The 27136-nt window shown below is 37.1% G+C and overlaps 1 protein-coding gene across 6 annotated transcripts in view; it reads right to left on the minus strand.

The window, feature by feature from the left end:
* GULP1 (GULP PTB domain containing engulfment adaptor 1) overlaps nucleotides 1-27136 on the minus strand; it is a 214782-nt gene that overhangs the window by 20147 nt on the left and 167499 nt on the right. For 2 of the 6 annotated variants that reach the window (XM_060780343.2, XM_060780326.2), the window contains exons 5-10: nucleotides 23214-23285; nucleotides 15710-15808; nucleotides 12848-12985; nucleotides 10808-10924; nucleotides 9220-9312; nucleotides 1022-1246 (exon numbers count right to left, since the gene is read on the minus strand). In XM_060780343.2, coding sequence (XP_060636326.2) covers nucleotides 1022-1246; nucleotides 9220-9312; nucleotides 10808-10924; nucleotides 12848-12985; nucleotides 15710-15808; nucleotides 23214-23285 — 744 coding nt within the window. The remainder of the gene's footprint in view (nucleotides 1-1021; nucleotides 1247-9219; nucleotides 9313-10807; nucleotides 10925-12847; nucleotides 12986-15709; nucleotides 15809-23213; nucleotides 23286-27136) is intronic. The other 4 variants (XM_060780379.2, XM_060780362.2, XM_060780353.2 and 1 more) reach the window with 3 other exon arrangements.

The raw sequence follows: 27136 nt of genomic DNA on the forward strand, positions 1-27136 counted from the left end.
ACTTGTTATACTATTTGTTATAAGGTATACATTTTTACTGCAAAATCCTAGGGCAGACATTAATATAGTCACAAAGCATTTGGAAGATGAGAAAAAGTAGAAACATCTATATTTTTTAAACCATGTGTTCTTCCATCCACACACTGCAAATAAATACTCACTTCTGTTTCTCTTAGATAATGAGACTTTATTTTCAAAGAAATGTGCACTAGCAGTACCCAAGAAGCATTTTTAATTGAGTAAATCCATGCAAAAAGCCTAAATGTTTTCTGGGGCAGCCAAATGATAAGTGCAAATAGAAACTGAATGTTGTATCAGCCCATATTCAAAATCAGTAAGCATGAAATAACTTCTATTGGGAATAAACAATGGGCATTCTTCATTTTGCACAGAGTTAAATTGAACTTAGCAAAAAATAAATTATTGGTTAAATACCGGTTTGATTGTACACTGTTTCCTAAACTTTTTATGCTGTCCAATCACAGTTCTTGAAAGGCACTGACTTTTAGAAAAAGAACCTGGGAGAAGATCTCACTTCCTATTTTACCTTATATAAATTGCTTCATTTCTCAAAGCATGGCATGAATAATTTTGTGATCATTATCTACTATCTGATGAAATTTGTTTAGAATGAGATTCTAAACAAACCAATTCAGAATTAAGTAACCTTCAACTTGATCACCCTTACTTCTCAATTAGGCCATTCTGGGTTGGGGTACATCACTTTTATTTACTCTGCTGGTATACCTAACCAACCCAAGTAATCATAGCACAAACTCACCATTAAGCATTTTCTAAGGAGAGAAAACTCTAATACGTATTGGGAAATGTATAGTGTAATTGTAGGGTTAAGATCTAAGAGAGTCAGAATGCTCAAAGTTTTTGTACTACCTATAATGATGAGAAACATATCTGGTCTGTCCTTTAACCACTGTACAAAATGTAGCATTTTGATACAATCCACACACAACAAAGATAGAAAGGTTGGGGAAAAAAGACTGCTTGTGCTCAGCCGGATTACACGAGGTCTTGGGATGATGTGTTCATGGACTGGCTTTGGAAGACCACTTTTGGAAGGTGGCGGTGTTAATAGTCCAGATGACTGTCTGGAGTCAGGAGAGCTCACAGGGGTGAATGTAATAGAAGAGATATCTAAGCAAGGAGTAGAATCCTCATTGCTACACCAGAAAAAGGTGGAGGGTCTTTGAAACATGTGGCATTCATAATCAGACTCTATGTGCAGCAGCTGTAAAGGAATCACAGAAAGAGAAAAATATTCTAAGGAAGAAAAGTGGTAAGAAAAGGGAAGGAAATGAAAAAGTACATTTTAAAAAGTATTGCTTGCTAACTGATATTCAATTTTTTTCCTCAGTAAAGTTGATTTTTTTTTTCTATCTCTCAGCAACAATGGGTAATCCAGTTCTGGCAGAAGCAAATTGAATATGTTCATTAAATGATGCAGTTATTTCTTTTTTTAAAAAACAAACTTTTTTTCATGTACAAAAATAACCACATGTACCAAATACGTTTTCAAATTATCATATCTATAATTGCTTTGCATATGAAAGGCAAACATGGTTGTGTGGTTAAAGCACAGCCCAGTATTTTGTGCATTTCATATAACTTCACAAACCATTTTTCTCACCAGTCACAGATACAAAATAAGGTTATTATATCATAGAGTTGATTAGGTTCTCTTCCCTCTGAATGTGATACTTATACATCTTGAAATCTTTAGACAAGTAATTAAAGTGCATCTGATTAATTTCAGTGGACTATAAAATGCAACTGTACCTCTCCTTCTTGCATTTTCCAGCAACCAATATACAGAGGTATGCTGCCTCTGATCCTGACTAATAGCCATTAAGACCTCAATATTTTCTATTCCTTTTTTGTAATTATGCCTAATAAAAAATTATCAGCATAAATGTGATTTTTTGCACGGATACGTATTTGTTTACTCTTGCTTACACTGAATCAGATTTGCCATTTGGAAATACGTTTTTAGAGAAGTCTTCACGATTTGTTGTTTTTATCACTTTACATAACATGATTTAATCTGCAAACCGCTTTGTGGAGAGAAAAAAGTGGGGTATAAATTAACATAATGATCATGATCATCATCTTGGCCCTCTCCCTCTTGTCCTCGAACAAACATAATAGAATGAAAGAAACAGAACAGGAAACGAAGTGTAGAGAATAGTAATCAGGTAAATAATGAAAAACAGAGGCATGTAATTCAAAAGAAAAATGCCAAGAAAGTAATTATAATGTTAACATGTATTTTAAAAAAATATGGGGAAAAGCTAACCTTGTTATATCACATGTAGTGCAATGTAAAGTATAATACTATGGAACATGGAGGTAAACAAATAAGGGAACATAGTGTTGACATTTGAAAAAAGCAACCATAAAATTAAGTATTTTAATGTGGGAAGGGGAAGCTATGGCCAGCAGCAGTGGTGGGTGGTGACATTGATGTAAGTGCACTTAAAGATAACAAGCATAGCATTTTAGTTAATGGCCTTTAGAAGGTAAATTTGAAATGCTTTGAAAAGGTGGTTGAGTCACGTCTTCCATATCCCACTGTAATATTTTAGTAGCCTGACCTCAACAGGGCTGATTGCGTCCATTTATTGCACAAAGGTAAAATGCTGTTCCTGGAAAATTTGCAATAGGAAGTTACAGCCCCGTTGGGCAGCCTAGTGAGAGACAAGGATGAAGCAGATACGTGTCACTTGCCCTTTCCCTTGGGTAAGTACTGGGGGGGGGGGGGGGGATAAAAGCTAGAGTGAACACTTTGGTACTGGCTATTTAGGTTATAGGATATAAGACACTGGGAAGGAGACTACCCTGGGTCTGGCCTGGAGCATTTGCCCTCACTTAAATCCTGCATCTTGGGGAAGGTGTCCTTCTGTTTCAGTAAATGGCCAGATGGGAAGCAACTAAGGAACCAGCTACACTATCCATTTAATGCAGGTTCAATCTGATATTAACGGAAGTGATTTTGCTATGCAAATTATTACATAGGAAATCCTGGCAACAATTTGAGGCCTGGGCGGGGTTTACACAAACCACTGATGCACGTAAAGGGTTTTTTTTTACAGGCTTTTGTGGGAGTTTGTTGTCTGGCTGCCACAATTTGAAGCTAGTTTTTGGATTGCATTAAATAGTCAGTGTAGATGGGGGTCAAAATTATTGAGCCTTAGGACTCAGGTGGTTTGTCCAGGGATAGGCTGAGGAGGACATCAAGGAGTGATGTCTGCCTCAACTACTCCTGCCTAGGCTACTTCCCACTCTTGCTCTTTTCCAAGTTTAACGTATTTTAAATAGGTGGTAGATTAAATAAAGTAGACCTTATTCTACCCAGTTCTATGTTTCTGGTCTCTTCGTGTCATGCTTGCTCAGCAATGACACAATGGGATTTGAGCTGAAAGTAAGGTCATTTGCTGACATGTTCAGATGTAAAAGGAGGATTCCAGAGAGATATTGTTAAAAACACTCACTAACAATTCTTTTTGTCTAGAGGTCAAGGCTTCTTCAAAACCATTTTTTTGTTTTTAACTATCAAATAGCTCTCTTAATATATGCCTTTTATGATGGTTGCAAATGAACTGGTCAGTGATTTTGTACTCCTAGAACACCAGAAATAATGGCTGAAAATGTATTTTTATGAGTTTAGAATATATGGTGAAAATTGCTTGAAATACATTAGCTACCATTTAGACACTGATCTGAGATGGATAAAGAAAATCTCTTAAGAAAGTAAACTTTTATTTGAAGTATGAAGGATAAAGCACCATCATACTGGAGCAATGATTTAGAAAACTGTACTACCATCAAATGACTTCAGTCAAATACTGGGAGGAACTCAGATATAAAGCCAAAGCAAATCTTGAAAAATAAATAGTACATAAAGAGTAACAGAAAGTCTATGTATGAACCCAAAAGTCTAATGATGAGAAAACACAAAAGTCCACATAAATTAAACCACTAAAACATGGTAGGCAATTGCAGTTGTACACTCAGCAGTTCCTGAACTCTTTGCCCATGAGCAACCCTTCTTGTAGGTGGATTAAAGAATACAGTTCTATTATGTAGTGAGGGAAACCACATTATAACAACCATAGTACAGCTCTAGCTGCCTACAAAATTATTCAGGAAATAGTCAAAACAGTGTTAATTAATATCACATACAAGCCTGCTACGAATGTACATGACACAATAACCAAAAAAAGCATACAATTTTTCTATGCTGAAAATAATGGCATTCAGCCTCATAGAAAAGCAATGTAAGACAATATATGAAAAATGAAAAACTTCAGTCTATAGCCACATGCAGTTTTTGATGTAAATCAAGTATATGTGAATTTTGTGCAAAATAACTCCATAAATATAGAACTTTGTGAAAAGAGAACATTTCTATGCAGATTTTGGTTTTTTTTAAAAAAAAAATACAATTTCTTGTCTAAAACAAACATATACATATTTCACAACATGTAAATCCTGCACTGTGAAGATTCTCATTCGACTGTGATTCTTCTTTTTAGGGTTACATAAAAGGAAAAAGATGCTGTTCCACCATTTTCAAATATTTTCAGATATTATTTCCACAAATGGGCTACTCTCAAATTGTAATGGACATCTTATTCATCTTAAGATTCTCCTAAATATGTGAAACCCACCTCAATATTTTTGCCTTCCTGGAATTCTTTACATACTTCAATACTAAAGCAGGCAAAATTTATATAACTATATTGTTTTTGCAAGCTTGTATCTTTTATTGATATCCATGTTCTTCTCCAACCTTCCCAAATAAATTCCTAGAAGGTGGGTGAGTAGGTAGGCAGGCAGATAGTTTTGGGCTTGTTTGTAAAAGTCATTTCTCAGATTTTTTTTTCTCACCAAAATCTTCCATTGGCTAAGACTGGGTGTTTATCTATCATGTTGTTAGGAATTTAGCATTTCTAGACCTGGTCTAAAGATAGTGTTTATTCAGAGTTGAGTGCAGACCTCTCCTCAAACAGCTGGATAGTGTTTTGGCTAGCATCAGACTGTGGTGGCAGCTTACAGTAAATGTTTTTATTTTGAAGAGGGAAACTCTTCTACAAAGGGAAATGGTAGTACAAAAAGTTCCTTGGCCAGTTAGAATCCACATCTGCAATCCTAAAGCTGGGGAAGAATACATGCTATAGCCTAGTAGGAAGAATATAATGTGGTGTGTACAGATATTCAGAGTGTAAGTATTTGCAGTAGAACATTTCACAGACTTTAGATATAATATAGTACACTTCAGATAATGTGTGTGAGTGTGTAGATATGTGAGGGCAGGGCAGGGGGGGAGGTATCCTTTTGTCAGAATTAAGACCTTGCATAGAGACATAACTGAGAAGATCTGGCTTTTGTTTTAAAACTCAAAGAAAGGAAAAGCCATACAAAAAATTAGGAGAACATACAGCAAGCATACTCTAAAAAGTGGATTTTTCTTTTATCTTTTAGCTATAGTGGAACTAAGTGAACCTCGGTGATATGATTGCAGCAATATTAGGGGGGATTCAGCCACCTTCATAAAATTGTTTAGGTAAAAGTAAAAGAAACCATCAACGCTATAAAAACTTTCAGCAACAACTCACTGTCTCTACACATTCTGCTTATAATTATTTCTGGACTGTGAAGAAGGTTGTTGTGAATGTAGAAATTGTGTTTATCACATTGTAAGGTCAACGCATGAGATAAGCACTGGATTTGTTTTTCATATGGAACAGGAGGGTTGACAATGTATACTTGATTATGCCACTGAAAAATTCTTTGGAGATATCCTCACTACAAAGAATGCCAAAGAACACTGAAAAGAATGCCAAGGCATAACATTTACTTTGTCATTTTTATTGGAATACAAATGGAACAAAAACCAACTGTTTCGTTTTTAATGTAAATTTAATCACACAGAGCTTTCTTGCATTATGCTTTCAAAATTAGCAAAGCTTACAGCCAAATATTTGTCTAAAGCCTGAAGTGAATGCAACACAAATATGGGAGAGAGTGTTATTACTAAGGGATGGGACACAGAATACCTTGTGGATAGTGTTAGCAATTAAAATTCTAACATTTGTGCACATGAGAACATCCCAGTAATAGCTCCAGAAAGAATTACAAGTGGGATTGGAGGTTGTTCACTTCCTTAAATCCCATCCATTTAGCTATTTTTATATATCAAAACATATAGAAAGGTTTATGGAGAGGTAAAACTCTTGTCCCTTGAGTTGGGCATCAGCAGCAGCTAGAGAGATCTCTGTGCTGAATATAAAGGAGGCAGTCAAAGAAGTCTGAAAAGGAGGGACTGACAGTAGCCACAGTTAAAAAAGCGAGTCAATTATAGAATATCCTCTAGTAACTATCTTAAGATTTACAGGAAGTTAATAATATCTGCTATAGTATAGATGGCTTCTATGCCTGGGGTAGTATTAAAATGACCAGGCTTGGAACGTTTTCATAGTACAGATTATAAATCCATTCATTTTCAGCCACAACTCCCTCTTCCAAAAAACAGCCTTTCAACTTAGGGCCCTTCCAGACAGACCCAAAATGTGGGACCTGTCTCACTTTTACCTGAGGCATCCAAACAACACCTCAGGTAAAAGCAAATGCAGAGAAAACTGGGTTTTCCCAGTTTGCTCCACATTAATTTGACACCTGGAAAGATCTGAAACTTAAGCTAAGGTAATTTTTCTTTTCTTTTTACAAGTAAAATTGGAGGGGAGGGGGCTTCAGGGTGACTGCATGCCATCCTGAATGTAATCGGGATGATATATAGTCACCCCCCCCCCCCCCAGGAAAGCCAGTTTCTTTTGGTGGGAGTGGGGATGGGAATCTGCACCAAAGCGGGTTTTTTTTAGGGCACTTCCAGACAAACCCGCTTTGGCGCAGATTTGTGGGCTGTCTGGAAGTGCCCTATTTTCTTCCGTACTCCTCAATATTTGTCACAGATATATTGGTTCATGTGTCCTCCTTGATACATGATATACTTTATGTGTGACTCTTTTAGTGATGAAAAATTCTATCGTAACTGAAGGATATAGATTTGATTAAGGTTTCAAGTTTTGACTGAATGGATTATAATTATGAGTATCACTAACAAAGTCATAAATTTATGAAAGGAAGACTACTTATGTTTCTGGACTGCAGTACCTGTAGTCTATGCGCCGCAGGATGAATGATCCTAGTGTAACCTCCACAACTCAACTAATTAACTGAGTGGTAGGAAAGAAATGCAGTTGCATGGGGCATCAGTCTCAGCCAGAATCATTGGGGAGGAGGGAGAGGTAATGAGAAATGCATGCCTTTTTGATGAATACTATTTGAGCTGACAGAAATCCTGTTGTCAAGATTTCTGTCTCCCTAGTGGTGGTAGTGGAGATCACTAGGCAAAAAATAGAGGTAGCTTTCAGGCTCCCTGTATCCCAGCAATTACCACTGAAATGTCTAGGTAGTAGTGATTCTGCTTCCAAGACTTCTGTTTTCACCCACAACCATAATATGTGAGTATTTACAAGTATACGCGCATGTAAGATTGCATAAGTCTCTAGCACAGTGGTTCTGTGGGTCCCCAGACGTTTTGGCCTTCAACTCCCAGAAATTCTAACAGCTGCTAAACTGGCTGGGATTTCTGGGAGTTGTAGGCCAAAACATTTGGGGGGACACAGGTTGAGAACCACTGCTCTAGCATCAAGATTCCAGCCCTGCAAGCCCAAAAGCTCTCTGTTTTAATTCATTACTCTACTTTCAACTCCATTTGTTTTTCCAAATGTTAATATTTAGCTCAAAAACCAATCAATCTTGAGAAGGAACCTTATGTTTAATCATCTTTCATATTAATGAAATTGTTATCATACTTTACACAAGGAGAATGATTTCCTGGATTACAAGCAGTCACTACGGACTACATTAGACAGAGCTGTATGGAGGATAGGAGCTCAAAAGTAAATCTTTTTCACAATATTAATAATTGTAATTAAAATAATGCACTAAAAGAAGGAAAGACTCACAGAGAATATTAGTTTATCAGGAATAAAAAGTTGCATTCAATTTTCATAATGAAGTTCCACTTCACTGGAGTGTATACTCTTGGGATTCTGGATGCTATTTCGATTCATTTCTGTTTACAATTGACTGTCAGTGCTGGAGAATCCTAAAAGGTAATCAGGCTCTAAATGCAGCTTACCAAATAAGATAATATGACAATAAGACCGCAGACTATATTATTATCATCTTAAATTGAGATACTTTTTTTAAAAAAAATATATACTGCATCCACCATTATTCACTGAAACAAGGCTAATCAGAAAAACCTAAACAGTCAAGTTGTATCTTTAACAGTAACACAACACTATTGTTTATGAGGAAGCATCATGGAATCCCAATTCATACACAGCTTCAAAAAGTGAAGGGTTTATGGCATTGCACATAAAACAGACAAATAAGTAAGTAACCATATGTTTGTGACAAAAATTCAGGAGCACCAAGTGTACCCAAATCCATGGCAAATTCTCTTGATATGCTTAATTTCTAAGGAAAAGAAAGTTGAAAGAGGGAGGGCGGGAAACAACAAATTGCCTCGGGATCAGGAAGCCTTTGTTCATAAGCTTTCAAATCTGGATATTTTCTGAAGCTAGACAGTAATTATTGGAACAAATTGTTTATTTATAGGGGTTCTTTCATTCATTTTTACTTAAAATGTTCCAATGTTGATTCCTGCCATTCAAAAGAGGCAATCGAGCTGAATTCTGCTGAGCACAACTGCAATATTCTCTTGAATTAAATCCATTTAGGTTCCCAAGATAAGGTCACCAAAGTTCTCCCCAACTTCATCAGTATTGTTAATGAGAGAGATTTTGCATGCTCTACTAGAATATTTACTTCATTTATATACCGCTTTAATTTATTTACTTCATTTATATACCGCTTTTCTCAGCCCTCAGGCGAATATATAGAACTGCAGTTACAAATGAATCATAGTTACACAGCTGATGACATGACTTTGAATATTCCTTTTCTGGTTTGTCACAATCTTAGAGTTACTTAAACACAGAAATATGAGTTAGTTAGGTCAATGAGCAAAAAAAAAAAAAAAAGCTTTAGATTGATTCTGAAGCAAATTGGATGGTAGATATATTTAATAGCACATTCGCTAGAAAAAATGGCTTTTGCCTAGATACTTACTGGCGAGGTGTGTATTTGGGTTATTCTTAATTGGTTCTCCAAATCTTGTACCTTGTTTTTTAACTCCATGTTTTCTGTTTCTAATTCATTAATCTAACAAAAAAATAGTTAACAGAACGGTGAGTAGACATGCAGACTAATTAGTGGTGTTGTGGATAAGGAAATTTATCAAATAATCACAATACTCTTAAAGCAGCCTAGAAAAAAAAGAAATCATTGAGGGACAAAAGGTTTACCTGTACTCAGTAACTGGGACTGTACAGAAGCCATATGCTGAAATTCATCCATAAAATATTTGTTCTTAAATAGGTAACTGTTGTCATTGTCAGTCATACAAGTTGGAAACCATGTCCTATGAGGAGTGGCTTAGGGAGCTAGCTATATTCAGTCTGAAGAACCGAAGGTAAGGAGGTGACATGATACCCATGTTTAAATATTTGAAGAAATATCATGTTAAAGATGGAGAAAGATGGTTTTTACTGCTCCAGAGACCAGGGAATGAAGCAAGGGACTCAAACCATAGGGCAAGAGATTCCACCTAAACATTAGAAAGAACTTCCTGATAGTAAAAACTGTTTTACAGTAGAATATGTGGTTTTGGAGTGTGGTGAAGGATTTTTTAAACAGAGGCTGTTTGGCCATCTGTTGGGAGTGCTACGATTTTGCATTCCTGCATGGCACAATGGGGTTGAACTGCATAGCCCTTGGTGTCTTTTCCAACTCTATTATTCCATGATTGTACACTAAGAAAAATTAATAAGATTTTATACAAGGAGAGTTCCAAATTCTATCCTGTGCTCAATAGCTTCTGCAATATTAAATTCCCATTTCCTTGTTTATGAACATAGACACATATTTATATGTAATTTTTGTTTGCAAAGTATTATTCAGATCTGGAATGAAAAAGGAGGTTGCTTACTACATGAATTTAGTACAGTACCATCAATGGCTTTCCCCATAGTTTTTCCCATTCACTTGTAATTTCTGTAAAGTTTTGTCCAATTTGTATCTTTTTGCTGATAGAAAACATCACCTCCCCTCTCTACTGAAGGGGCTCTCTTCCATTTTTCCAGAGGACAATTGTTTTTTGGTATTTGAGGGCTGGGGGCTGGAAAAGAAGCAGGGAAAATGGTCAGAAATCACCTTCATCCCTATCTCACAAATGGGAGCCCATGTTATACCAAAGGAAGTTCCATCAGCAATGAGATACAACTCATTCTTGTTGCATGTTCATATGCAGCCCAATCTAATACCTCCTCATGGATTAATGAAAATTCCGCTTTTGTTTTGTTTTCTAAATAGCTATCTTGAATTTGTCTAATTTGTGATGGAACTGCTTAAAACCACATAGCCTTATGTTGGCATTCTCATCTTTTCTTTTCTTTTATTGCTGCCAAGTCCTGTTATTTCTTAGTTTGGCAATTTCCCCAAGATCTAGATTACATTCTATAAACTTGCTTCTTATAAAATCAGATGATAAAATTCCCATCATACTTATTCTGCTACATTCCAGCAGTATTTTTTGTAAAGAAAAATCTAAACGATACGTTATGTAAACCGAGAAAGAACACGTGACGGGTTAACTTACTCTTTTTTGTAACCCTGCAATCTGTTTTCTTGTTTCAACATCCTTTCCTCCAGATTCCAGAAATTTCCTGTAAGCCAGGTCAAATGCTTGACCAATAGTTAAGGTTATCTCTTCTGCCTTTATATAAAGCAAATATTACCATTAGCATGCAAACTGTATTTTATGTAAGGAAGAAAAAAAATCTTAAAAGAGTATATTGGTTCATTACCTATAGTCAGCTATGCAAAGAAACTTAGCAAAATGGAAAGTCTACAAGATGCTGAATCAACAAAGAATGTATTATCCAAATTACAATGAAAGGATGTCTGAGCTGTGCAATGCATTACTTATTTTAATAAGCGGTTATAATCTTAGTGAACTATATATTATATAATCCACATCTGTACCATTTATGACTGAATCCCATACTTAAAATATAAGTCCACAAATCTATTGTTTTTGGAGGAATTTATTTCTCATTAAAAATCCCTAAAACTTATTTGTCATATGACACCTTTAGAGACCGCCCAATTATATCATCAGGGTATTCTGGAGGGAATGACCCACACATTAAAAATAATCTGTTTAAATGCAAGTGCCATAGGCAGAAAACAATAAATTCAGAGCATTGCTGGTAAATCACAATGAAAAGGACATGATGTTCAGCATTCTGTTTAAGTGATGCTAGATGAATGACACAGAGATGGGACAAAGACTTGGCACAACTGTGGAACTGTTTTTGAGCCAGGTCACTAAGTAGAAGTAATCTGTCTCTGAACAAACTCCAATTGGCTAGATCATTCTAGAGTGATTCCTACTCATAAAAGTCCTGGAACTGGTAGAGAATCTGATTTTTGTGTACAATGGGTACTCCACATTTGCTGGGTTCAGGTGCACTGGCTCTCTGCAAAAGTAGGAAAACTGCAAATTAAATGGCTATGTTTTTACCTGAGAGGACATTTCTCAAGGAATCTCTAGGTCTTCCAAACAACTCTGTGGTCAAGGTCTGCCCTAAGTAGATCATAGAGTTGCAGTGTAAGACCTAGCAATTACTAGAGAGAATGTATTAATCAAATCTGTGAATATAAAATCTGCAAAAGAGAAACCTGTAAATATGGGAGGCCAAATGTACATTTGTATGAATGATGAGTATGACTCAATTAGAGCAGCATAACACTGAATACAAATGCTTTCTTCCAATAAACAATTGGGCTTAACACTGGTTTAATCCTAATACATGTAAATTTATTCATAAATTGATGGAAAATCAGTATTTTTCACATAGGTGAAGTGCATCAACATCAAGAAACAGAGGAAGAGATAAATATAAAGACACATTATCTAAGAACATGGAAATACCCAAAATATTAATTCTTATCATGGCTGGGAAACTTTGAGAGCTGTAGTGTAACCACCACCCCACATCCCAAAAACCTCAATTTGTTTCCAAGCTCTACTACAAAGCATCTCTATATCAAGATAACAGGCCAAATATTTTCCCAGCATAATAGGGGGGAGCATTTTTCACAGGTTGTTTTGTACTGTGAATCCAGTGGGATAAAACACACACATTGGTTGTCAAAGGCAAGAGCACTTGTTTTATGCATTCCTCTCAAATGCAAAAGCGGAGTCTACTCCAGACCTGTTTACTGCTAACTAGAATTACAAAATAGGATGTAGCAGGACACACAGGCATGCACCTTTCATGCTTTATTTGTTTTGCACAAGGTTGAGGAAGGCAGATCATATTTTGGACTCCATTCATACTAGCTCCAGTTGGAAAGTTTGAATAGTGCTGGCTAGTTTCTCATTTGGCAAGATTAAAATCAAAGTTTTAATGACAATCTTACATATCAGTGTAGGAAACTGTATCAATAAAAGCATCTAGTGATATTATCAACATTCCAGTGCTGATAGCTATGACAAAATTGTAGCTTCAGAGACAGGAATCTTGGCATGTTTTTCTCTCATTTCTGTTTTTAGAATAATTATGAAAAAAGGCAAAAAGTATTATAGCATAAAACCCCCTAGCCTAAATCAGAGCATACATGTCATACTTACACACTTTTCACTGTCAAAGACATAGCACAAATGCTTATTTGATTCAGAATCTTTGCATATGAAAGTGAATATCCTTTTGTCGGTTTTGTCATCAGCACAAAATGATATCCTATGGAGCTGGCAGTTGTGCTGGACTTCCTGCAAACAGTAATTGTGCAATTACACTTTAGGAATTATGTTTCAGATATAAATCGCATTTTGGATCTTGAACACTTTCTAACCTTATAAAAAGACAGGGTCCTCTCTAGCCATAAGGAGTAATACTCTACATAGGAGGCAAAATTTACAATCACCACCTACAATTTATTTTCTAATGGTATATGGCAGTCTTATAAAACACTACAGTTGCTTTCTCAGTTATGTTTACAATCTGTTAGGCATCTGGGTCTGATTTGCAGCTACACAAGGCAGAGAAGTATAAACACAAGATGTTCCATTACAGATACTGGCTTTATTCACTGGTTCTTTTTCTGGATCACACTCAAAGTAGTTTCTACACAAACATCTTACTGCTGTACATAATGTTCTGTCAGTTGACATGTCTGTATATTTAATGTAGTAACCAGACTGGCAGTATCATTTTTTCAGATGGAAGATAGGATCTTGGAATATATAGCAAATGACATGTGTCATCTCAACATCCTACTCAAAAGACATGTTAAATAAATCATGCACTCAAAACACAAAATCTGACTCTTGTGATTACTTTAACAAATCGTGACAACCAAATATCTTAGAAAGCAAGTTTCACACAATGTGGCAAGAATATATAACTATTTGCAACTTAGCTGAGGCAATGTATATCCTCATTCTTTGACAGTGAAATTACATCAACCGCCTGTCTCACTGATTGTAATGGCATATGCACGTTGTAAGTCTCATATAGGCTTGCACAGGCAAGTTGCTTACCAAGGTAAAGTTCAATCTGGTCTCTACTAACTTTCTTTCGGCTAAGGGTTGACACTGGGTGGTTTCTGATGGATGGAGTCAAGTGAAATTATAACTTACCAACCACATTTCAGTGGTGTGATACTTCGTTGCATGTTGCTATAATGGGCATGATATGACCATGCGAGCAGTGTTTCCTCCTCTCCCTGCATCTATTTGTGGTTTATATACACATCTTTCTCCCAATAATTTGAAGCATTTGCTTGGCAGTGCTGTTTTAGCACCCTGTATGAATCATCCACTTTTTGAATCAGCAGAATTGCAATCTTCTACATACATTGAAAGAGAATTGGTACTTTGCAACCACTCCTTTTTTGACAGCTCTGTTTTGATCATGCAGAAAAATTAACACATATCTACTACCATTCAGAAGGGAGAATCATGGTGGTGTCCAATACCTTGCTTAGTTGCTATTGTTACATAACTTATCATGGAGCCGATGATTTCCATTTGAAAAATAAACATTTGGAAATTTATAAAAACAAGAAAAATCATTGGCACTTTTCTGTTTTTTCCTTTCAAAGTTTCAAAGAAGTTTTTTATTACTTCTGGCCAGCATCATGGGAAAGCAGTTCTGATCATCAAGAAAGATATGCAGCTTAAATGGGAGAGCTATTCTCTGCCCTTTTTATTTAGTGTCAAAAGCATTGCATAAAACAGATAAAACAAAGGGATCACAACCAGCTAAATAATTTTAGAACAAAACCAGGCATTAGCAGCCACATTGTCTGTAGCTTTAAATTATTCTTCCTCTGTGCATGACACAGGGCATTGTGGGCAAGCATACAGATGTGGAGTTGTTTGTTCTGCTCAAGAGTTTCACAAGGTGGAGGATTCTTTTAGGTAGTGCCATTTTGTCAGGTTGTTTTTTGATCTGCCCACTCCACTTCTGAATCTGTTCAGGAACTTCCAAGTTCCTGAACATCCTTGGTTTGCCCCTGGAAGAAGACCCTCCTAGAGGGTCATCCAATTTGGATTTCCTGGTTTATCTGTCCAGAGGGAAGCTCTTGAGGTTGCTGGTGCAATATTAAGAGAAGTGGTGGTTTTCATGAAGCTTTTCCTTGATTTGAGTCTATTGGGAGGAGGATGATAACAATACAGTGGATGGCTTTCATGGCCATTCTTTCCAACCCAAAAGCATGACTTTACAACATTCTCTGCCCTAAAATAATTGGGACTGTAGTTCTTCAGTATAGGCACCTCTGGGAAACCTATTTTTTTTTAAAAAAAAATATTCATAACCTGACATTATAACTCTTAACTACTCATTTAAAATGTGTTAATACCATACAATTTTGCATTGTGCAGTGCCTGATCATTTACTTCCTTCAGTCCTCCCTCAAAACATCTATCTTCTCTGTTACTCTGAGAGCACAAAATACTTGTCAAATGAAATCCTCAATGTCTTTCCACTTTTAGGACATTTCTTTGTGCGTACCAACAATTGCACTGATTATAAGGTGGTGTTCTGTGGTTTCTTGGATGTACAAATGGCTGTCACTTTAAACATATTCTTCTTCTTTGAGGGGGTGGGGATGGGATTGAAAAGCTAGAGTTTTCTTTCCTTTTCCACATAATTGAATTGATGTTTCACCATGCATTTCTTTCATTTATGGAAGGACCATATTTGTTTCCACTGATATTGGTGTTCATGAGGCCAAATATAGAGAATTCAGTAATTCTCAACTCAGTAATGCAATACTATAAAGGTATTTTGCATTTCTTTCCATGAGACACTATCATGGCTCAGAGTTTTTGGGTTATTTACAGTTTGATATATGTATTATGGAAATGGCTAACAACAAGTAACAGCCTCTCCTATGCCAGCAATCTGGAAATAAGTCACTTAAGTGGATTTCATTCCCTAGGGCAAAATTTAAAGAGAAAGTGAAAAGAAGAATATAAGATTCTTACCTTTGTTTTTGGATCTAGAATTTTAACGCCATATATTGAGATTTGTAACTCAACCTTTGGTGTTTTTTGACCTTCCGATTTCTTGATATGCCTTGCAAACTGGAAATTAGCAAGAAATATTCATGTAGAAATATATATAGATATATATAAGCTATTGTAATTGGCTGCAAGCTACAATGTAAAACAATACTTTCCTCTATATAACTATATATAATTATACATTTTCCTGCAGTAAGTAACACAAACTTTGTTTACAGGGGTCTGTGTTGGATGCAAAGATTTCTCAGCAACCAGGACAGGTATTTGTTTTTTGGTGGGTGGAGTACTGACACTATGTTTACGAAATTCCAGTGGATTTTATGTAAATTTCATTTATTTAGGCAAGTACTTAAGAACCTCTTTTCTTAGGCAGGCATTTCATTTTTAAACATGGTACTGAATAATTGATGTTTTTAAAAGAATGTGGTATTTGCATTATATACAGTTTTAATTACTGCATTACCCTGTGTTTTTTATTTTTTTTCTCAATGTTCTATGCTTTGAAAAGTTGCAAAAATTGAAAAACTGGCTAAATATATTCTTAAATAATGTAATAGCTGAATTAATAAAACAATACAGAACATGACTATAAAAACCCTTTCCTAAAATACATATTGTCACTAGAGGTCTCAATGAAATGCACATTGCAGCTTCAGCTTGTTCTTGTTTAAGAGATGGTTCAATTTCAATCTAGTACTAACATGCAACTTAGACTACTTCTCAGGCTATCTGATATAGGGGACTAACTATTGTTTTCCAGTGTGCTGAGAAGTGGTGGTGGTGGTGGTGGTGGGGGGTGTTATTTGTTTTTGTTTTTGTTTTTTGCTCATCAGGTACAATGGCTTGTTCCCATCCTGGAAATTTGTTAAGTATTCAATGGCATGGGGCCCAGAAATTGTCCAGGGACCATCACCTTCAGTAGCACTAATGTAGACCACTTTCCTCACTTACCAGATATGTGTTCCTCAAACAAGTGCAGAAGCTCACATTTAGCATAGCCACTTACCTTTTTATCAACTTTTCGTATTTTTGCTAACAACACTATGAAACATGATTTTTGTTCCTGGGTTATAAATGTTATTTCCCAATTGGATACATCATAAAAACATGGGAAAAGTTTATTAAACTGCAAAAACATAGGGTTTTTTTTGTAAAACATCCTGCAGCAAATTTTATTATAGTTTTTCAATTATTATCTCATAGAGTCCCAACCAATTCAATATAATAATAATAATTTTTATTTATACCCCACCACCATACCCCCAGAGGAACTCGGGACAGCACAGAAAGCACTCAAAGGTGTAAAGACGCAAAATACAAAAAAGTTCAAACATAGTAACACAGAAGCAATAACCACCAACAAAAACATAATAGAACCCTCCCTGGTTAAGATCAATAAAATGCAACAATAGCTGCAGGTAATAAAGTTTGTAGCAGCCACAAAAACATTTTGGAGTATAACAACTACTTTCAAAATAAGTACTGTATAATTAAACAGGAAATAACACTTTAAAACCAGGAACAGAAATATTTTAAAATTTTGTTACATAGTACTATAAGCAGTAGTGTAAGTTTCATAAAATGGTACTGAAAGCAACTGAATATACTTATAACACATATGCATACAAGTGCATGCTTGTGCAGAAACATGCAATCATACACAACAAATAGTTCAAAATAGCTCAAAAGTAGATGCTCCAACTATTTTCCAGCCTAACACTCTGTTGAAGAAGGTGGCTGAAAGGAAGCTAAGCTAAAAGGACAGGCGTTTGTTTGTTTGTTTCAATTTATACCTTGCATTTCTTTCAATATAGGACCCAAGCATCTACTTGGTGACAACTAGACTCTGTTGTCAACTGTAGCATTTTGACTATATCCATCCCCTCATTCAGAAATACAGTAGGCCTTTTTGCAATGTGCTTGCTGCCTGTCTTCCATCATTACATCATTACTTCATTGTAGAGTTGAATTTGGCTTAGTGATCAACTGCTGACTTGTGTTGACTACAGTAATAACAAAATGTAATTGTGAAGGTTTCATTTATGTGATTTAGAGTCCTCATTGTTGAAAGTGGTGGAATGGGTTAAGCCCTTGTGCGGGCAGGACTGCTGACCAATAGGTCAGTGGTTCAAATCCATGGAGAGTGGGTTGAGCGCCTTCTGTCAGCTCCAGCTCCCCATGCAAGAACATGAGAGAAAGAAAGTGGGCTCCCCCAGTGGTGGAATGGGTTAAGCCCTTGTGCGGGCAGGACTGTTGACCAATAGGTCAGTGGTTCGAATCTGGGGAGAGTGGGTTGAGCTCCTTCTGTCAGCTCCACCTCCCCATGCGGGAACATGAGAGAAGCCTCCCACAAGGAGGGTAAAACAACAAACATCCGGGCACCACTTGGGCAATGTCCTTGCAGATGGCCAATTCTCAAACATCAGAAGCAACTTGCAGTTTCTCAAGTAGTTCCTGACACAAAAAAGCCTTTCAATTACTGGGGCATAACAATGATCCACTTGTTCCTACTGCTTCTGATTCATTTGTCCTACTTGGAGAATTCTGCAAGACATTTACCACCTAAGCTTATACAAGCATTGTGTGGAGAAAGGCTACTGCTGTTTTTGACTTTGCATAAAAAAATGGAAAAGAACTGGAAGATGAGGGGAAGGACAATATAATTGAAGTCCTAGAGCAGGGGTCCTCAAACTTTTTAAACAGAGGGCCAGGTCACAGTCCCTCAAACTGTTGGGCTGGATTATAATTTGAAAAAATATATATGAATGAATTCCTATGCACACTGCACATATCTTATTTGTAGTGCAAATAACACTTAAAAACAATACAAAAATTGAAATGAAGAACAATTTTAACAAATATAAACTTAATAGTATTTCAATGGGAAGTGTGGGCCTCCTTTTGGCTGATGAGATAGGATTGTTGTTGTGTGCTTTCAAGTCATTTCAGACTTAGGTTGACCCTGATTGAGGGCCGGAAAAATTACCTTGGAGGGTCACATCCAGCCCTCGGGCCTTAGTTTGAGGACCCCTGTCCTAGAGGAAGGAACAGCAACAATGTTTGTAATGCAAGAAGCTCTGAGGAGCAATCTCTAGTTTCCAAGGATATTCTTTTCAGGGACTTCCTCCATTGGGTTTTCCACATAATATTCTTTTCTCTTCTCAAAACTAAAAGCTTATGATCACATCCAGTTAATCTATACATGATCTTGGTTTCAATCATGCTTGATGAGGCTAAATGTGAAACATTCTAGGGACCTCTTGTTTTTGATACCCTTATGACAAGACTCAAGGGGGAAATATTAAGTCATAACAAAGAATAAAGTAAAAAAAGATAAAAAAATTGGAAGCATTTCCATTACAAAAAATAACTAGGCTCCCCTAACATCTGTGGTCTCTCTAGTAGGTATGATTCATAGTACTTTCATATAGGAGCAAACAAACATGAAGCAAAATTGAATATTCCATCCAGAGGACACATCATAAAAAGTTGATAATGCAACAAAGATGTATCTTTATAGTAACCTAAACAATGAGCTACTCAATATCATAACTTTGATACTGACTGTAGTGAAATAAATAAAAATTTGGAAGAAAAATAGAACAAATTAAGTTTGCCAATAGCACCTCTCTTTGGTAATGGAACATCAGCACCACCTGCTGGTAAAAATCAAATTATATACTGTATAATCTTACAGTTTTATAGACTGAAATGTCTGGGGGAGGGCAAGACATCAATAATTTGTGACTAAGTGTTGAACAGTTGATTATAGGACTATATCAGCTTCCTTTGGATTCTGCTCAAATGTGGATCAAGTGATCAAGTTATGACAGTCAGAACTGACTAAACAATGCCTCTGCAAATTTAACCATTTAATATTGAATGGAAACCAAGAGCAATACCTCACAGTAGGCTCTTAACTCTATGAAGCATCTGATGTATTGGACTTTCATTACGACGTAAAATGCACAATTTTTTTTAGAAAAAGGATCTGGCTTTTAATAGACCCCAAGTGCAGGTTTCCTTCACCGTCAGGAAACCTTTAATTTATGTTCCTTGTTTCCTACAATTAAGTTAGCTCTTTTTGAAGTTTTGATAATGCTGCGATTTCATGAAACTTTAATTCACACATCTATTTTCCCTAACTAAGAATGAACAGATGTGAATACTTTGAACGTTTTTTCATGCAGAGCATGCCTAAATTGAATTACAGAAATCTTATGATTCATCATTAAAAAGAATTAAAAGGAGGGAAGTTTTAATTGAGCAGGAAGTATTGGATGTGATTTCATTCTCTGATTCATAATTCAATATACAATTTTGAGCCCTCAGAAACTGCAAAGCCTCCACAATTTTTCTTTTAAAATGGAACCATCTTTTTGAGTGTTTTTATGCATGTGTTGCTTTGTATAAAATGTTTCACAGACATTTGTAAGGGTGGAAAAAGACCAATAATGCCCTTGATTCAACAAATCGCCTCTTTGTTATTTGCCAAACTGTGTGATTAAGACTGGATCTCTTAGGCAACTTTTGTTTCTGTTGAACAACTGTGAAACTGTGTGGTTGAAGGCTTTTATTGCTGGAATCACTGGGTTTCTGTGAGTTTTCCGGGCTGTATGGCCATGTTGCACAAGCATTCTCTCCTGACGTTTCACCCACATCATGGCATTCATCCCCAGAGGTTGTGAGGACTTCACAACTTCTGAGGATGCCTGCCATAGATGTGGGCAAGATGTCAGAAGAGAATGCTTCTGGAACATGGCCATATAGCCGGGAAAACTCACAGCACCCCAGCCTAGAGAAATCCCTGCTGAACATAATTGGATTAGATGGACTGAAAGCTCCTACTGAAATATTGTAGGCCCCTTCTACACTGCCATACAAAATCCAGATTCTCTGCTTTGAATGGGATTATATGGCAGCGTATACTCATATAATCCAATTCATAGCAGATAATGTGATTATCTGCTTTGATAATCTGGATTATATGCCAGTGTAGAAGGGGCCTTAGAAACAGACCTCACATTGCATTCATTCTCAGAGGTTGTGAGGACTTAACAACTTCTGGGGATGCCTACCATAGAAAAGGGTGGATCATCAGGAGAGAATGCTTCTGGAACATGGCCATACAGCCTGGAAAACTCAAAGCAAACCAACTATGAAACTGACCAAAACTAAGCCTCAGTATCTTTTTAAAGCAGGACAAGATCTTTTATTATATAGGACATGTTTCTGATATTGGAATTAATTTGGTAGGTCAATTAGTGTGTTGGGATAAATGTTTTATTTAGCACTTCTATCCGTTGCCTTTATTTTTGCATGGCAACCAAGGATTGCTGACAAATGCAGCTTTTAAGAAAACAAATGATCTGGAGGCAAGATGTAGCTTTTAGTTCCATTCTGTGCTTGTAAAAAGCACTTTGCTAACAAGATGCTGGGGTCACATAGATTTCAATCAGGTCAGCATTATTTTTAAAAACACAATAAAATATAGTTGACTATGACTCAAATTTAATATAAAATGCAGTACAGCATTAAAGATTAATAGCTCTGCTATAAAGCCAGGGGCTTGGGTTTCTGGTAATGGGGCTCACTGTTAATTCCTGTGATATATCATAGATGCATGAAACTTTACCCTGTATTTCCTTTCAGCTGAAAACTTTGAGGTATGAATTAATATCTCTTTCACCACTCTATCAACATGAAGTTGTTGAAAAGAGACCTGTATAGGGAATCATGCATGAATTTGTCATCAGCTTTGACCTCTGATGTGATTGGTGGTCTTTGAAACCAATTTTCAATAGTTTGGCATAAAAAAATCATTCTTAAAGTCAGATTTGGCCACAGTAGTCCACACTCTTGTTCCATCTCGAATAGACTACTGCAACACACTCTATGTGGGGTTCCCTTTGAAGACTGTTCAGAAGGTTAAAGTAGCTCAACAGGTGGCAGCCAGGTTTCTTACTGGAGTGGGGTACAGCACTGGGACTGTGGTGCAGCCAGTTGGGAATCAGCTGAATTAAGATCACTACTGACCGAAAGGTCATGAGTTCAAAGCCAGTCCGGGTCGGAGTGAGCATCCAATCAATTTGTATAGCTTGCTGTCAACCTTTGCAGCCCGAAAGACAGTTGCATCTGTCAAGTAGGGAATTAAGGTACCACTTACGCGGGGAGGCTAATTTAACTAATTTATGATGCCATAAAAATCTCCAGCAAGCCTGCAAACAATGAGGAAGTACTTCATCAGTGCCACAAATGAACAGTGAAGCAACAGCTTCCCTGGTGGCCAGAAATCCCTCATGAAAAGTTGAAATGTTAAATTGCCTCTGTGTCTAAAGATCGAACTGCAAAGACTCCAGCACAAGTCAGTAAAGGTGGTCCCAGTGGTGATCGGCACACTGGGTGCAGTACCTAAAGACCTTGGCTTGCACTTAAACACAATCGGCACTGACAAAATTACCATCTGTCAGCTGCAAAAGGCCACTCTACTGGGATCTGCATACTGGCATGTTGCAAATGTACATCACACAGTCCTAGACACTTAGGAAGTGTCCGATGTGTGATCCAATACAACAGCCAGCATAGTGACCTTGTTTGCGCTTTACTAATCTTGTCCTGTTTCAAATAATAATAATAATAATTATTATTATTATTATTATTATTATTTTAAATTATAAAGAGAAATATTGAAAGGTTTTCTCTAGCATTCTGAGGGATGAATATGGAAATGAATTATGTGAAGAGTTCCCTGCATTTTGCCTATTCCAAACTTCAGCTGTTGATGAAGATGGAGGGGCCTCCCTTCTCAAGGTAAAATCATTATTCTGATGACAGATTTGCTCCACCCATAGCCAAGTAAGGCTTTTGTTCTGGTATTTGCTGGAGCTGAGGACTACAGGGGTGGTAGGCAAAAAGGAGGAAAAAGATAAATCCCAATTTGAATTTTCTCCATCTCAAACAGGTCTTGAAGCAATTCTAAATAAGGCAGACCTTTGCAAAACAGGAGAGCTTTCAGTTTGAACACGGAAAGCTTGACTAATGCAAAGACACAGCCAGTTAAGAGCGAGGGCGAAGACAGATGCCATCCCACCACCAGAAAGTATGTAGATGAGTTTACATATAAATAAGTTGCAGGCAGACAAGACAACCAATGTGGGTTGGGTCCCTGCTGTGAGTGACATTGAAAATATTTTGTCCCTACTGTAGTTCCAGTTTGGATTGAGGATCATTGCATTTGTAATTTACAAGGGAGGATGCTTTGATTTCTTCTGATTTTATCCCTTCAATTTGACCAATTCATTTAATTGCTAGTGCAAACTCTTACCTTGACAGAATTGAATTAAGAATCACAATACTGGCATGTTGCAAATGTACACCGAGTCCTTCAAGTTACAGAAACATGCTTAGAACAGATTGAACATTGCTTCCAACTATATATACTACATTTTAAAAAATATTTCCCTACCTTAAGCTTTCTAACAGCGTCTCTCACGATTTCTGTGCCTTTTGGCTGCTCCACTTCAGTACTGCCTAGAAACTGAAAATATTGTAATTTGTGAGAAAAGTAATGAAAACTTATTTCTTCTTTAAAAAAAGACTGACATCAGTTATCAGCATGTTGTGTGGTAATAATTAATCACTGCATAATTTTGAATCATCAAAACATATAAATACCTCCTTTCTGGTACTATTTTATCTTTCTAGTGAAACTGACACATTTACTTTACTTAATTGAAACACCTTTTTTTGCTTATTCTGACAAACTTCTACATAATATTTTCTAATGAATATGAAATACTATTACCTTTTGAAATTCTAATCATCTTAGAAATATTATGATTAGACATTTGAAGCCAGACAAAAGTCCTGTGGTACAATGTTAATGAAAAGTTGGTACTAAAAATATTTTAGAAATATGGATATAATATTTAGACGGTGTGTTCATGTAATGCTACATAGAGTTCATGCTTCTAAAATCATTTCAAAGCACGCTTAGAAATAGTTGTAAATAAATCTCCAAATGTTGTGAATACAGAACATCTTTAGAAGTCTGAAACTTTGACTTCAGCAAACACAAACCTATTGTAACATGCTGTCAAGTTATCAGTTTGAATATACCCATACCAAATCAAAACAATGTGTGTGTGTGTGTGTGTGTGTGAGAGAGAGAGAGAGAGAGACTTACACATGCACACTCACACTGATATGTGACAGGGAGAAAAAATATATCCAAAATAGAGCAATTTTATCAGCAAATTAAATCATATACAAGTTTATGTTGCTCATACAAAGCAACTATGAACAGGTTGCTTACCAATAACTGTAGTCCTTCAAGTTGCTATGTGTGCCTGTGCAGTGCATCTCTCAAACCCTTCTGAAGCTATACAATATGCATTTTGGTAGTACCCCCCCCCCCCCATTTTTCACACACCCGATAAGGACATTTTCTGCCTAAATCATCAGTTCTCTGGGCACTGAAGTGGCAGCCAAAGATGTAAGGAAGACAAGATAGGACAAGGGGAGGATGGATGAGGTTGTGTGAGTTCACAAATGGCTGCTTGAAGAATCACAGTTACGGGAAAACACCCTGTTGTCTCTCTTTGTGGACTTTGCAACTCACACAAATGGGAGACTAGCAAGTTATGCACCATAAGACGAGGGAGTGCAACACAGAATAGCGTAGCCCCCCCCCCCCCCCAAGCAGCCTTCACTGGGGGCTTGTTTTATGTAGAAGGATGTCTCTCAAGGAGAATGCTGCCATCAACATTGCTCTGTGGCAATGGAACCAAAGGGAGAGGAAGGTCCCCAAGAGGATATGACACATCAGGTACATCAAAAGTTGTTCAGGTGGAGTACATGCAACCACAGCCTTTGGAGAAGATTTCAAGAGCTTGCTTTCCAAAACACTACCAACTACTGTTCCTGAGTCTGTACAATGAAAATGCCATTCACATCTCCTGATGAATGTCCATCTTCCATGAGTGCTCACTTGATTCCCAGTGACACCAGCCAATTGAACAGCAACTGTCTTGAGTACTGCTGTGAAGATTATGGATCCTTGGCCTCTTATTTTTTTTGTGGTTCTTCTGCACAGGCTGTTCAGATTCCATAACCATATCAAGGGTCTTTTATGGAATGGAAGGCACTCAGGACTGAGTCAATGATTTGGATGCAGTCCACTCAAAGGTCTTTCTAGGTTTTGTAGATCTAGTATCTGTTTCAAGGAGGTATTGTTTTAGTGTTTCAATGTGTACATGAGACTGACAAAGTACCAACAATGCACATGATGCTGCTGAAGCATGCAAAAAGAGACACCAACAGAGGAGGCATCCTAGTGGCTATTTTTCACGGTTCAGACACCTGTTTTTGATGCATTTTCCTAATTTTAATCTCACAATGACCATGGTGATATTGTGGAATAAATGACTTACAATGACTGCACACTCTCACATAACATCATAGTCTATCTCTTGCGGCCAAGTATGATTGCCTTCAAAGTGTATGGTCCTGGTGGTGGGTATGTAGGTGATTGTACAGACTTATCTATTCTTGATCTCCATGCTCTTTTGCAGTGAAGACACTGATTTCTAGATGGAAGGAGGTCCTGGTTAGGGTTGGTTTGAAGCAACTTCCTCTTGACACATTCTCCCTTCTGCCCTCTTTGAATTCCACAGCACTATTGCTAACAGCTAACCTCCAGTTAGAACACTTGAGGGGCAGGGCTTCCCAGTCCACAGTGCATATGCCATGGTTTTTAAGGTTAGCTTTAAGACCATCTCACATAGCACTCCTCTCTCAAACAGATTTTGGCCCCACAAGAAATAAGCTTTTTGAAAGATGTGAAGGAGGGCATAAGCATGGCCTCGAATAGCCAATCAATAGCAATGCTGAACCATAAACCAAGGGATGTGCCAAAGCAGTCTGAGTCCAACATAATAAGGAAAAGCCAGGCCAAATAACCAAGCCAAAACACAATGAACAAGGGGAAAAATCAATCTGAAGACATCAATTAAAGGTAGAAATGATTCAGAATGAACACTCCAGATCATTTCCTAATTATGACGCTGCAGCAGCAGACAGGAGGCTTTAAGTGGGAAATGTGCTGGTCAGGAGATGGGTGGCGATGCAGCCAAAATGCATACTGCATGGCTCCTGAAATGTATGAGTGGTGCACTGCATGGGCACAGATGATTTATTTGTGGTGTCACAGAGAACATAAAGAAGAAAAATCTCTGTAGGGTGATATTTTTCAAAAAGTCAGACAAAACCCCCAAATCTTTGCACAGCTTCCAGATTCTAGGGGGAAAAAAATCTCCAGCTATAGTACTTTACAAAAGATTTTAGAGTGTGTCTGGAATCTGGTATCTTTCCAGAACTGTCAACTTGCAGAGAGCCACAAAACAAACGGATCAACATTAAAACCTTTTGTGTCGACATGAAGCTCGGTGTCAGCACACATCTTGAATCATTGTGTTATGCCAGGGCTTCTACCACTCATACTGGCATAAACATACAAGACCAAGATACAATCTAAAGAGAATGCTATAGTAAGAATGCCTTATAGGTCTAGTGGTTTCAGAAGAAATCATAGCATTGCAAACAACAGTTATCATTCATAGCAGTGGAGTGAGACGGGACAGATAATTACACTTTCTCACTCATTGATCATATGTGCCCATCCTGTTGCACAGCATAACAGTTTGGGTAACATGATATAGAATAGACTAAAACTTACTTGTTTCTTCTACACTGTGCTGCTGCTCTGTTTAATTTCTACTATAGACAGAATGTACATCTCCAGTGTAGAATTAATGTTGTTTTACACCACTTTAATAACAATGGCTCAATGCTATGGAATTGTGGGATTTGTAGTTTAGTGAGGCACCAGCACTCTTGACCATGAAGGAGCTGGGGGTAGTGATGGCTGATGGAGAGTTCTGGCATGGGCTGGTCGACGAGGTTACAAAGTCAGAAGTGGCTGAACAATTAAACAACAAATGCACTCTTTGGCAGAGAAGGCTCAAGACCTTTGAAAATGACATTGAGCCATGAAAGTTAAAATACTTTCATATTGCATTAATTCTACATTGTAGATGCAATCAAATCATCTGCTGCATCCACTGGCTGCATAATGGATTACAGTGCAAGAAGAGTGGTGCTTGAGTTGCTACAAATACCGGTCAGCACTACTGCATTTGCTCAGGAGAAAAAGGTAGGATGTTTGGATTGTGCTATACTACTGTGTCTTCTATATTTTATATAAATAGTAAGTCTCTAAATTGATGAAAACATTTCTATTTTTAGATCAGGGGTCAAACAACATGTAGCCCACCAGATACTTGATGGGATTCCACTCCCCTTGAAGACACAGGTCCGCTGTCTGGGGGT

The sequence above is a fragment of the Anolis sagrei genome, chromosome 1, assembly GCF_037176765.1.
Source record: "Anolis sagrei isolate rAnoSag1 chromosome 1, rAnoSag1.mat, whole genome shotgun sequence".
Classification (NCBI taxonomy): domain Eukaryota; kingdom Metazoa; phylum Chordata; class Lepidosauria; order Squamata; family Dactyloidae; genus Anolis; species Anolis sagrei.